The 14,182-nt window shown below is 47.0% G+C and overlaps 1 protein-coding gene across 1 annotated transcript; it reads left to right on the top strand.

Moving 5' to 3' along the window:
* The first annotated feature begins 12,900 nt into the window (after positions 1-12,900).
* On the top strand, positions 12,901-13,746 carry LOC138563344 (zinc finger protein 300-like). The gene has a single exon (XM_069642829.1). The coding sequence runs from the start codon at positions 12,901-12,903 to the stop codon at positions 13,744-13,746; it is 846 nt and encodes a 281-aa protein (XP_069498930.1).
* Positions 13,747-14,182: the final 436 nt, after the last annotated feature.

Genomic DNA, 14,182 nt, shown 5'->3' with positions numbered 1-14,182 from the left:
GTAGGCATGTAGCTGATACAGGGGGCATGATCGAGGCAGAGAATAAAGCTGCTGATGAAAAAAGGACCAGGGTCCATAAGTGTCCTGGTACACTGATATATCGGGGGCTGCCTGGAGGGGCGGGCAAGGGAAGGGAAAAGATAATGGGACAGATAAAAAGCTGGGGGTGTGAAATGAAGAGATACACCCGCTGTCTGGGGCTCATAACTGGCAAAGCGCAGGAGTAGTATGTAGTGAATGGATAGATGGGCAAAGACTGTAAAGCCAGCCCTGCTCCTGGGGCCCTGGAATGGAAGGAGAAAAGGGATGTGATTGAAAGCAAATATGCAACCAGGGAGGGCTACAAGGGTAGGCAGGGGATGGAAAAATCGGCAAACTGGTAACTTCCGTAGTAACACCGGTTGTCCAGTGGCGCTGCCTCATTGAGGCCTGTTTCAATGGAACGTAACTTAAACACCCACCATGCTTCTTTGTAATTCAGGGCAGTGGTGACGTTACCTGAGTTCTGTATTTTTTCAAGCACCCGCCATTTGAGTTGGTCCCGATTATGCTGTAATCCCAGGAAATGTGGGACCAGTGGTGCCTTGAGAGTCCGACATCTAATCCTGGATCGATGTTCTACAATACGTGTATGTAATGGTCTACTGGCCTGGCCTACGTACCGGAGGCCACAAGGGCATTCGATTACGTAGACGACATTGGGTGTTTAGCAATTGGTGTGCTGGCGTAACGTCCAGTCCTTGCCTTGGATTTTAAAGGTATTTATTTTGTCCGTGAAACGGCAGACCGTGCAAGTCCCGCACGGGTAGTGGCCTGTAATTTCTCTTAGAATCCAGAGCCCTGTTCTGAGAGTTTTTTTCGGGAGTCTGGCATGTGTGAGCCATTCACTGATGTTTTTAGAGCGTTTGAGGGCCGTACGTGGTGGAGGTTCTCCAGGTAAGACTTGATGGATCAGTGGCCAGAATTGCTTGATGATGCTCTTGATCCTATTGGTGTTGGGTCCAAATGTAGTCCCACAAGTGATTCTAGTATTTTCTGTGTCTCTAACTTTGGGCTCAAGCAATGTTTCGCGGGGGATACAGCGAACTCTTTTTCTGGTGTTTCTGAGTAATTTCTTAGGGTACCCTCGTGCTGTAAGTTTGGATTCCAGGATTTCTGCATGATGTTGGTATGATGTTGGTAATGATGGATGTCAGAGCAATTGCGTCTGAGCCTGAGAAATTGTCCAAATGCGAGATTAGTCTTGAGACTTTGTGGATGATTGCTCCGGTAGTGAAGAAGGGAATTCCTATCGGTTTCCTTTCTGAAGAGGGTGCATGTAAGTTTGCCCTCCTCCACTTTGATTGTGAGATCCAGAAAGTCAATCATCTCCCAACGTTTTTGCAGAATGGGGCTTCCCAGAGATCAACTTGTTTGCAACTCTGGAGAACTCACAATGCCCAGATTATGCCTCCAGGTACCCTCAGAACCTGTCCTAGGTGAACGGTCTCTGGATAACATGGTCAGGGAAATTTGTTTACGCTTTTCCCCCGACTCCCCTACGCAACAAGATTGTGCACAAGATGCACCAGGAACCAGTCACCATGATATTGGTGGCCCAGATGTAGGCACACCAACCCTGGTTCTCCCATCTGATCGAGATGTCTCACTGTCCTCCAATGAAACTGCCTTGCCCATACAACATGCTATCTCAGGACAAGGGGGAAACACTTCATCCAGGCCCACAGACTCTCAAGTTAGTGGCTTGGCTCCTGAGGTCATAGAGTTCGGGCATCTCCAACTTCCTCAGAGATGCATGGACATACTTAGGGAAGCAAGAAAGCCTAACACCAGACATTGATACTCTAATAAATGGAAGTGCTTTGTCATCTGCTGCAATTCCAAGAGCATCAGTCGCTTTGACTGCTCTCCCACTCATATTGTGTTATACCTGACTAAGGTCTAGTTTTCAATTCCCCAAAGGTTCACTTAGCTGCACTCTCAGCCTATACCACATCTCAACAAAAAGTGTTGTGGTGGAAGATCACAGTTATTAAAGCTTTCATGGAAGGGGTTAAGAGAATTCATCCACCCATGTCTAACCCGTCTCACGGATGGGACCTAAATGTGGTATTAACCAGACATCTGGGGTATCCCTTTTAACCTATGCATAGGGCAAGTCTCAAAGCTCTTACTTTCAAGACCACATTCCTAGTGGCAGTCACTTCGATAAGGAGAGTCAGTGAACTACAGGCCCTTTCAATTCTAGACCCTTTTGTTACAATTTACAGAGTTCTACGCACTCACCCTCGGTTTGTGGCCATGAACCAGTCAATAGAACTACCAACTTTCTTCCAGAACCCCACTAACGTGGAGGAAAGAAGCATACACACACTGGATGTGCGCAGGGCAGTCGTGTACTACCTGGAAAGAACTAAACCACTAAGGAAGACTAACCAGTTTTTCGTTTCAGTGGAAGCTGGTATAAAAGGGGGTCCAGTCTCTAAATCAGCCATCTGAAGGTGGATTGTCAATTGCATCACACTCTGCTACACTCTTGCCAAGAGAGATCTGCCCTTCAAGCCCAGAGCACACTCTACTCGAGGCACAGGGGCTTCCATAGCATTCATTGCAAATGTTCCACTTGAGCCCATTTGCAAAGCGGCAACCTGGAGTTCTGTAATCACCTTTACAAAACACTATTGCCTAGACACTCATTCTAGGTCTGATTCTCAGGTGGGACAAGCAGTACTAAGACATCTTTTCTCTACTGTTCCTTCTCATAACCCACCTCCAACTCTGGGTACTGCTCGCTAGTCTATGCACAGCATGTGATTCTAAGCAGATTAACGAGCATCAGAAGACAATGCATTACTTACCGTAAAAGCATTTCTGATGGTTGTATCTGCTTGGATTCATATGCGCCCTCCCTGACTCCCCGCTCGGGGTGGAAGGAACATAGACATCTTACTCCTTCTTCTCCCTTTTCTTTACTCACTCACGATAGTCATAAGGCTCCCCCATGGCAAAAAAATACAAACGGAGGGACCTCGACACGTGAGGGTTTTGGGTACACAACATGTCACGTTAGGGATAGTGTTACAGGCACGCCCATGTCAACGTCCCATTTCGATCCTCGAAAGACTAGATGCAATACTCTGCAATACTCTACGGTTACCACTAGATGTCAGACTATATGCACAAGATATGAATCTATGAATCTAAGCAGATACAATCATCAGAAATGCTATTACGGTAAGTAATGCGTCTTATTAAAAAAACGTGGACCACCTCTCTGCCAGGCAATCCCTCCTATTATGGGTTTTAATGCAAACTCTGACTCAAGGGCTGAAAGGAAGACAGAGTGCTGCCGGCTCTCTTGAGAGTGCCTCCTTTACCAGCCTACCTACCTACATTTGACATATTTCACTAAGGGCAATTGTGAGGACTCATCAGCTGTGAGTCGTTCACCCAGGCTCAAACCTACAGGATCCCAATTTGTATTTTCACTGCTCCCGCTGAGTGTCATAGCATTGGAGCTTTTGCTGGATGTTCAGTACTTTACGTAGCTCCGGCACCAGCTTTAACGTGAAGTCTGTAACTTGATCACTGCCCCTCCAAAACAAGGCAGAAAGTTGTGTTCCCAGAGCCTTTGCTATAGCCTGTGCATTGGTGCTATGGGTTGAATGTGCTTCTATCTATTTTGAAAAGGTATCAATAATCGAAAACACATTTTCCATGCCTGTTTTTTGCAGCATCAGAACATCATACTGTATTTGAGCAAAGGGAGTCCATGGTGTTGGATGTTCCCCCAGCTTTACACATTCCGCTGCTGGCAAATTAAACATTGGTGGCATAACTTCACCACTTGCAAAATACCTGAGGCACACCACTCTTTCCAAAGCTTGGGTACTATGCCCACTTGCACAACTTAGTGTACCCATGTAGCACAGAAATATGGAAACAATGAATACACTCTCCAGACTGCCCCTTCCATCATCTGCTAATTCACGCATCCTTGTCAAAGACGGGACACATTGCATCCATGAGTGAGCGAACGATGTGAGAAAGTGAAATGAGACCTGTCTGCAAGAGGATAGGGAGTGTGATGCAAGATACCAGTTTACTTTCCCGTGTGTAGCCTAATCCCTTCTTCCCACAAGTAACCGACTCCACTCTAAAATGCTCCACTACCTAACACTACACCCACAAATCCCCCACAGAGGCTCCCCACAGGCATAGCTATTAATTAGCACATTAACACTGTTTAGTCCTATTCTGCTCCCCAATAGCTGGGGAACCACATGCAGCACACGTGATGTGGAATACTCGGCTTTGTACACCATATCTCCATCATAGAAGCAGATTGACCCTCAGGACCGCCTACTTCTTACCTGTGCCAATCATCTGATACCCCACTGACAGCCCCCCATTTGATTCTAGAGCCACATGCAGCAAGACGACAGAAATGGCAGACGGACCCTATAAAAGACCTCCATCCCAAACACACTATAACTCATCGCTCGCGTCCATTGCTGGTAAGAATTTGCCCCCTCCAAATCCAATTATAAAAGTTCATCACCCATTAGTTGAATCTGTATAAAATGTCTCCTTGCTAAGTCCTAACATGAGGGTTTGAAATTGAGGGGAGCTGGGAGCTATTTAGCTCCTGCCTGTAGCCCAGAAGAGCCTAGTTAGCTTGGCATCAGCAGCTACCAGGAACTACTTTTGGCTCCCCAGGACAACTGATACCAAACAAACACACCTATGTGAGTACAACCGTGCTTTTATCTCCTCAATGGTTAATGCGGATACCCAGGAGCTGCTTTTCTCTCCTGCTCACTGGTTAATGCTGGATACCCAGGAGCTGCTTTTATCTCCTGCTCACTGGTTAATGCGGATACCCAGGAGCTGCTGTTATCTCCTGCTCACTGGTTAATGCTGGATACCCAGGAGCTGCTGTTATCTCCTGCTCACTGGTTAATGCTGGATACCCAGGAGCTGCTGTTAGCTCCTGCTCACTGGTTAATGCCTGATACCCAGGAGCTGCTGTTAGCTCCTGCTCACTGGTTAATGCTGGATACCCAAGAGCTGCTTTTATCTCCTGCTCACTGGTTAATGCGGATACCCAAGAGCTGCTGTTAGCTACCGCTCACTGGTTAATGCTGGATACCCAGGTGCTGCTGTTAGCTCCTGCTCACTGTTTAATGCTGGATACCCAGGAGCTGCTTTTATCTCCTGCTCACTGGTTAATGCTGGATACCCAGGAGCTGCTGTTATCTCCTGCTCACTGGTTAATGCGGATACCCAGGAGCTGCTGTTATCTCCTGCTCACTGGTTAATGCTGGATACTCAGGAGCTGCTGTTAGCTCCTGCTCACTGGTTAATGCTGGATACCCAGGAGCTGCTGTTAGCTCCTGCTCACTGGTTAATGCTGGATAACCAGGAGCTGCTTTTATCTCCTGCTCACTGGTTAATGCTGGATACCCAAGAGCTGCTTTTATCTCCTGCTCACTGGTTAATGCGGATACCCAAGAGCTGCTGTTAGCTACCGCTCACTGGTTAATGCGGATACCCAGGAGCTGCTGTTAGCTCCTGCTCACTGGTTAATGCTGGATACCCAGGAGCTGCTTTTATCTCCTGCTCACTGGTTAATGCTGGATACCCAGGAGCTGCTTTTATCTCCTGCTCACTGGTTAATGCTGGATACCCAGGAGCTGCTGTTAGCTCCTGCTCACTGGTTAATGCTGGATACCCAGGAGCTGCTTTTATCTCCTGCTCACTGGTTAATGCCGGATACCCAGGAGCTGCTTTTATCTCCTGCTCACTGGTTAATGCGGATACCCAGGAGCTGCTGTTATCTCCTGCTCACTGGTTAATGCTGGATACCCAGGAGCTGCTGTTAGCTCCTGCTCACTGTTTAATGCTGGATACCCAGGAGCTACTGTTATCTCCTGCTCACTGGTTAATGCTGGATACACAGGAGCTGCTGTTATCTCCTGCTCACTGGTTAATGCGGATACCCAGGAGCTGCTGTTATCTCCTGCTCACTGGTTAATGCTGGATACCCAGGAGCTGCTGTTATCTCCTGCTCACTGGTTAATGCTGGATAACCAGGAGCTGCTTTTATCTCCTGCTCACTGGTTAATGCTGGATACCCAAGAGCTGCTTTTATCTCCTGCTCACTGGTTAATACCGATACCCAAGAGCTGCTGTTAGCTACCGCTCACTGGTTAATGCGGATACCCAGGAGCTGCTGTTAGCTCCTGCTCACTGGTTAATGCTGGATACCCAGGAGCTGCTTTTATCTCCTGCTCACTGGTTAATGCTGGATACCCAGGAGCTGCTTTTATATCCTGCTCACTGGTTAATGCTGGATACCCAGGAGCTGCTGTTAGCTCCTGCTCACTGGTTAATGCTGGATACCCAGGAGCTGCTTTTATCTCCTGCTCACTGGTTAATGCCGGATACCCAGGAGCTGCTTTTATCTCCTGCTCACTGGTTAATGCGGATACCCAGGAGCTGCTGTTATCTCCTGCTCACTGGTTAATGCTGGATACCCAGGAGCTGCTGTTATCTCCTGCTCACTGGTTAATGCTGGATACCCAGGAGCTGCTTTTATCTCCTGCTCACTGGTTAATGTTGGATACCCAGGAGCTGCTTTTATCTCCTGCTCACTGGTTAATGCGGATACCCAAGAGCTGCTGTTAGCTACCGCTCACTGGTTAATGCTGGATACCCAGGAGCTGCTGTTAGCTCCTGCTCACTGGTTAATGCTGGATACCCAGGAGCTGCTTTTATCTCCTGCTCACTGGTTAAGGCTGGAAACCCAGGAGCTGCTTTTATCTCCTGCTCACTCTTTAATGCTGGATACCCGGGAGCTGCTGTTAGCTCCTGCTCACTGGTTAATGCTGGATACCCAGGAGCTGCTTTTATCTCCTGCTCACTGGTTAATGCGGATACCCAAGTGCTGCTGTTAGCTACCGCTCACTGGTTAATGCTGGATACCCAGGAGCTGCTGTTAGCTCCTGCTCACTGGTTAATGCTGGATACCCAGGAGCTGCTTTTATCTCCTGCGCACTGGTTAAGGCCGGAAACCCAGGAGCTGCTTTTATCTCCTGCTCACTGGTTAATGCTGGATACCCAGGAGCTGCTGTTAGCTCCTGCTCACTGGTTAATGCTGGATACCCAGGAGCTGCTTTTATCTCCTGCTCACTGGTTAATGCTGGATACCCAAGAGCTGCTTTTATCTCCTGCTCACTGGTTAATGCTGATACCCACGAGCTGCTGTTAGCTACCGCTCACTGGTTAATGCTAGATACCCAGGAGCTGCTGTTAGCTCCTGCTCACTGTTTAATGCTGGATACCCAGGAGCTGCTTTTATCTCCTGCTCACTGGTTAAGGCCGGAAACCCAGGAGCTGCTTTTATCTCCTGCTCACTGGTTAATGCTGGATACCCAGGAGCTGCTGTTAGCTCCTGCTCACTGGTTAATGCTGGATACCCAGGAGCTGCTGTTAGCTCCTGCTCACTGTTTAATGCTGGATACCCAGAAGCTGCTTTTATCTCCTGCTCACTGGTTAAGGCCGGAAACCCAGGAGCTGCTCTTATCTCCTGCTCACTGGTTAATGCCGGATACCCAGGAGCTGCTGTTAGCTCCTGCTCACTGGTTAATGCTGGATAACCAGGAGCTGCTTTTATCTCCTGCTCACTGGTTAATGCGGATACCCAGGAGCTGCTGTTAGCTACCGCTCACTGGTTAATGCTGGATACCCAGGAGCTGCTTTTAGCTCCTGCTCACTGTTTAATGCTGGATACCCAGGAGCTGCTTTTATCTCCTGCTCACTGGTTAAGGCCGGAAACCCAGGAGCTGCTTTTATCTCCTGCTCACTGGTTAATGCCGGATACCCAGGAGCTGCTGTTAGTTCCTTCTTATCTAATCTTAATTTTGATACCTGTAAAATATTGTTTAACCTGAATAAATGTATCAGAAGCTTATGTACTATACTTTGTTGAATTACATTAATTTTAGGCTTGGGCGCTTTGTTTATGTGTCTGTAAATGTTACCATTTGTCGAGAATGTTTGACTATACATTTGATGTTTTGCTCAGACTTTCTTTTGTGAAATCTGAATCTGCACCATTTGGAACTGATTCATAGCTCTGGATGTCTTGTAAATACTACGAGTATTTAGTTTAGATGATCTAAGTTTAAATAATCAGATGATGTGTTCTTATTCATCCCTTGCAGAATTACATCTGATCATGCTTTGCGCAACCTTTTAAGGCACACCTGATGGAGCACTGCTGTTTTACACCTTTGCCAGACCGGCGCACCTGATGGAGCATTGCTGTTTTACACCTTTGCCAGACCGGCGCACCTGATGGAGCACTGCTGTTTTTCACCTTCGCCAGACCGGCGCACCTGATGGAGCACTGCTGTTTTACACCTTCGCCAGACCGGCGCACCTGATGGAGCACTGCTGTTTTTCACCTTCACCAGACCGGCGCACCTGATGGAGCACTGCTGTTTTTCACCTTCACCAGACCAGAGCACCTGATGGAGCACTGGTGTTTTACACCTACGTCAGACCGGCGCACCTGATGGAGCACTGCTGTTTTTCACCTTCACCAGACCAGCGCACCTGATGGAGCACTGCTTTTTTACACCTACGTCAGACTGGCGCACCTGATGGAGCACTGCTGTTTTACACCTTCCCCAGACCGGCGCACCTGATGGAGCACTGCTGTTTTTCACCTTCCCCAGACCGGCGCACCTGATGGAGCACTGCTGTTTTACACCTTCACCAGACCGGCGCACCTGATGGAGCACTGCTATTTTACACCTTCACAAGACCGGCGCACCTGATGGAGCACTGCTGTTTTACACCTTTCCCAGCCTGGCACACCTGATTGAGCACTGCTGTTTTACACCTTTCCCAGACCGGCACACTTGATGGAGCACTGCTGTTTTACACCTTCCCCAGACCAGCGCACCTGATGGAGCACTGCTGTTTTACACCTTCCCCAGACCGGCGCACCTGATGGAGCACTGCTGTTTTTCACCTTCTGCAGACCGGCACACCTGATGGAGCACTGCTGTTTTACACCTTCCCCAGACTGGCACACCTGATTGAGCACTGCTGTTTTACACCTTTCCCAGACCTGCGCACCTGATGGAGCACTGCTGTTTTACACCTTCCCCAGACCGGCGCACCTGATGGAGCACTGCTATTTTACACCTTCCCCAGACTGGCGCACCTGATGCAGCACTGCTGTTTTTCACCTTCACCAGACCAGCGCACCTGATGGAGCACTGCTGTTTTACACCTTCCCCAGACCGGCGCACCTGATTGAGCACTGCTGTTTTACACCTTTCCCAGACCGGCGCACCTGATGGAGCACTGCTGTTTTACACCTTTCCCAGACCTGCGCACCTGATGGAGCACTGCTGTTTTACACCTTCCCCAGACCGGCGCACCTGATGGAGCACTGCTGTTTTACACCTTCCCCAGACTGGCGCACCTGATGCAGCACTGCTGTTTTTCACCTTCACCAGACCAGCGCACCTGATGGAGTACTGCTGTTTTACACCTTCCCCAGACTGGCGCACCTGATGCAGCACTGCTGTTTTTCACCTTCACCAGACCAGCGCACCTGATGGAGCACTGCTGCTTTACACCTGCGCCAAACCGGCGCACCTGATGGAGCACTGCTGTTTTACACCTTCGCCAGACCGGCGCACCTGATGGAGCACTGCTGTTTTACACCTGCGCCAAACCGGCGCACCTGATGGAGCACTGCTGTCTTAAGCCTTCGCCAGACCGGCGCACCTGATGGAGCACTGCTGTTTTACACCTACGTCAGACCGGCGCACCTGATGGAGCACTGCTGTTTTACAACTACGTCAGACAGGCGCACCTGATGGAGCACTGCTGTTTTACACCTACGTCAGACCGGCGCACCTGATGGAGCACTGCTGTTTTACACTTTCTCCTAGGCGTGAATATACACTATTGTGTCCGGATCAGCGATAACTAAGCAGCACTGGCTTCAAAAGGAAGGTTGCTGATCTGCACACCTTCTCTTTACTCTGCAGGTAGCTGATCTGCACACCTTTAAGAAGGTGTGCAGATCAGCTACCTGCAGAGTAAGGAAGGTGTGCAGACCAGCTACCTGCAGAGTAAAGAAGGTGTGCAGACCAGCTACTCTGCAGACAATGTAGAAAGTATTATAATCCTCTTGTCTGTGAGTCATCTTTGAATAGAGCTTAGAGCCCTCAACTTAGCATTGCCAAGGAGGAGGACACCTTCACTTTGAGGCACATAGCAAGACCTCAAATCTCAGGAACGACTTGAGCCCGCTGACAAGCAGCAGCCCTGAGGGTTGCATGGCGGATATACATATCAAGTTACTGTTACAACACATCACATGTGAGGGTCCACTCTACATGCACCCTAGGGCTGCAGGCTAGCTAGCTTCAATTTCAAGGATGTCGTCCTTTTCTTTGCGGTGTCTCTTGATGGAACCCTTTGGGGAAATCTATTGAATTATACAAAATAGCCGTCAATCTGTTGGACACAGAAACCAGGCAGCTGTCATCATTTTGTGCACTTGATGTGCATGTGCTTGAACATGTTTACATTATCTCAGCTCTATCATTGGATTTAATCTTTCATCTGGCCACGTTTATTACAATGCAGGAAATGGCTGTTCAAGAGTGCCTTAATTCCCTGTACCATTCTCAACGGGGGAAAGAATGAAGCATTCTACTTTATACTTCAATTCACCCCCATACAATAATGGCTTCTGTTAGGGGTGTGCCTACTATATAAGAAATACGTTATTATTATTATTACTTTAAACTCCAATTCGTCCCCCATACTATTCTGTAGCAGCTCGCCTCAAACTCCTAAATATTAGGAACATCAGGCACCTCCTTCCTTTCAACACTCCCAAGCATCTCTTAACCACTCTTGTCTTCTCTAAACTGGACTACTGGGCCAGCATCCTCTTTGGTCTCCCCAACTATGTTTCTGTCCTCTCGACAAGATCATTAACCTCACTACCAGGACTCTCTTTGAACTCCCTCATTTCACACCTACTTCCTCGTACCATCACCAGGGTGGATGGCTGACGATGCAAAACAGGACCAGATTTAAATTTCTTCTCCTAGTGCACAAATCTATCCATGCTAAGGCACCACTGTGTCTATCCTCCTCTATCCATCTCTTCAAGCCTTCTCGTAATTTCTGCTATGCCTCCTCGACTACCCTTGTGGATCCTCACCCTCCCAGTGCTTCCGCTCGCTTCCGCTGTTTCTCTCTACTTGCTCCCCTTGCATGGAGTTCTCTTCCCCCGGAGATCCAAGAAACAGTCCACACACATTTGATCAAAACCAAACTAAAAGCCTACCTCCTCGTCTCTGAGTTACCCGCTTAATCTACCTCTCATTTGTCCCTTGTCTCTAACCTACCTGTCTCTCACTTCTTCTGCCCCATTCTAGAACTTCCCCCATTATGGCCACACCCCGAGCACAGCTGGCCGTTCCGCCTACCTGCACTTAAAGATGTCCAATGTTGTTTGTCCTTAATCTATGTATGTCCACTTATGTATTGTCCCCGGTAGGTGTTCCATTTTCTCCCCTCCACATCCTGGTCAGAATACCTCTCAAACTCACCCCCTTGTAAGAAGCTCCCTGCTTCCTGTCCCATCTGATTTCTTATCTATTGTACGTTCTTTTGTGATACAAAGAGCACTGTTCCTCCTGTATATAAATAAATAAATAAATAAATTGCCAATGGGGGAAGAGAATGAAGCATATTACATTAAACTCCAATTCATCCCCATACCATTCCCAATAGGGGAAGAGTATGAAGTATTCTACCTTAAACTCCAATCAATTCCTTGCATATTCAATGTCGATCTTGTTAGACATTTGCATTTGTGGAACTGGACATATGCAGTGTAATTTTGCTATTAGTTACTGAATCGGTAATGAATGGCTTAATTACTGATGCGCTGTGCTGGTTAAAATATGTGCAGTGATGGTTGACAAACTGCCGACATAGTATGAAACACATATCCCTGTATTTGATACATGGACATTGGGTGCTCCCATGAGCTAGTTTGTGGATGCTAGTTTCATGCAGGTAGAAAATAGACACAAGATCATGATTAATACATGCATCCATTATGTATCTTGTTCAGTTTTTCCTGTCCGTTTCTCATTTACACTCTACATACTGATTTCTCATACTAACAGTATATACCTCTGCTCTGTCCCTTTTAAAATAAGGGACGCATTAAGATGCTAGTGCCTAATGATTGAATACACATAACACTATTACTAAAAAACTGTCTGCCAAATAATATTCATTTGGTTATGTATGAATAGAAAGTGATCATGTGTATCTGCTTTTCATTCAATAGATGATTGAAGCCCAGAGTGAAATCGACACCACCAACTCTGTTCAATGCTGTGGCACATGTTGTCTGCATTTATTGGCTGCACGCTGCTATATGATAGACACACACGGTGATAGACACACACGGTGATAGACACACACGGTGCACACCTTCATTGGTGGAGTTCTGGATTTCTACAGCTCTTAGTATAAAGCGCCAGAAGCCAGATGCCATTGTAAATAATCAGGCACTGGGATTCGAGAAGCCTGCGGCATATGAGATGGATTTCACCATGAAGTACACGAATAATATCTGGCATTCAAAACTATAGATATACAATAAATATATAGATTGTTAGTCTGCTCAGAGGAAAACAGGATTTGATACTCTGTAAGAAAGGTCAATTGTTTAGCCTAATGTTCATGTGTGTGTGTATATATATATATATATATATATATATATATATGAATATAAGAGATCATTGTAATCCTTTTATAAAACATGTGTGATTAGAAATGGGTAAGAACCAGTGTCTGTACAATAAATGTCCTAAAAGCTTAAGTATGAAGGAGAGTGTTGATGGCCACCAGAGATTACATAACGGTGAAAAAACATATAATTGTATTGAATGTGGAAAGAATTTTAATCAAAAGGGTTATCTTATTAACCATCAGAGAACTCATATGGGTGAGAATCCTCAGTACACAGAATGGAGTAAAAGCTTAAGTCCGAAGCAACCTCTTAGTCACCACCAAAGAACACATGCACGTGAGAAACCCTATCAGTGCACTGAATGTAAGAAAAGCTTTCGACAAAAGAGCCACCTTACTGGCCACCAGAGAACTCACACAGGTGAACAATCTCATCAGTGCATGGAATGCTGGAAAAGCTTCACTTGTAAGCAAAGTCTTATTTACCACCAGAGAACACATACAGGTCAAAAACCTCATGGGTGCAAAGAATGCGGAAAACGCTTCAGTCAGAAGCGCTATCTAATCCGCCACCAGAGAACACATACGGGTGAGAAACCTCATCAGTGCACAGAATGTGGTAAAAGCTTAAATCAGAAGCAGTCTCTTATTCACCACCAGAGAACACATACCGGTGAAAAACCTTATCAGTGCACTAAATGTAACAAAAGCTTCAAACAAAAGAGCCACCTTACTGGCCACCAGAGAACTCACACAGGTGAACAATCTCATCAGTGCGAGAAATGCGGGAAAAACTTCAGCCAGAAACGCCTTCTTTCTGACCATAAGAGAACACATAGCAGTGAGAAGCCTCATCGGTGCACTGAATGCGGAAAATGCTTCAGTCAGAGAGGTCACCTTGTTTCCCACCAGAGAAGACACCTCAGGTAGAAGACACATCAGTGCACTGAATATGTGAAAAGCTTCCATTGGAAGGAGGATCTTATAATCCACCAAATCTCAGATAGAGATGAGAAACCTCATCATGCACAGAATGTGGACAGACTTCAATCAGAAGCAAAGTCTTATTTGCCCCTTAGGAACAGATAGAGGTGACATTCCATATTAGGGACCTAAATACAGGAAAGGCTTCAGTCAAAGGAGTCATTTTATCCATCACCAGAGAACGCATTCAGGTGATTTACCTGATCTGGAGTAGAATGCGGACAGTGGCTCAGTCTGAGGAGCCCATTTATTCACCAGACACAGACTGGTGGGAAACATCTGCACTAAAACACAGAAGATGCTTCTGTGAGGGCAGCATTTTCTACCCAATGGAATTATTGAGCAAAACCATATGGACCACGAGCAGTGTGATGACGCTCCC

This window comes from Ambystoma mexicanum, unplaced genomic scaffold (genome assembly GCF_040938575.1).
Source record: "Ambystoma mexicanum isolate Mex_15411 unplaced genomic scaffold, UKY_AmexF1_1 Mex_scaf92, whole genome shotgun sequence".
NCBI classification, from domain to species: domain Eukaryota; kingdom Metazoa; phylum Chordata; class Amphibia; order Caudata; family Ambystomatidae; genus Ambystoma; species Ambystoma mexicanum.
The sequence above is the reverse complement of the archived record's forward strand: the minus strand, read 5'-3'. Positions and strand labels throughout refer to the sequence as shown.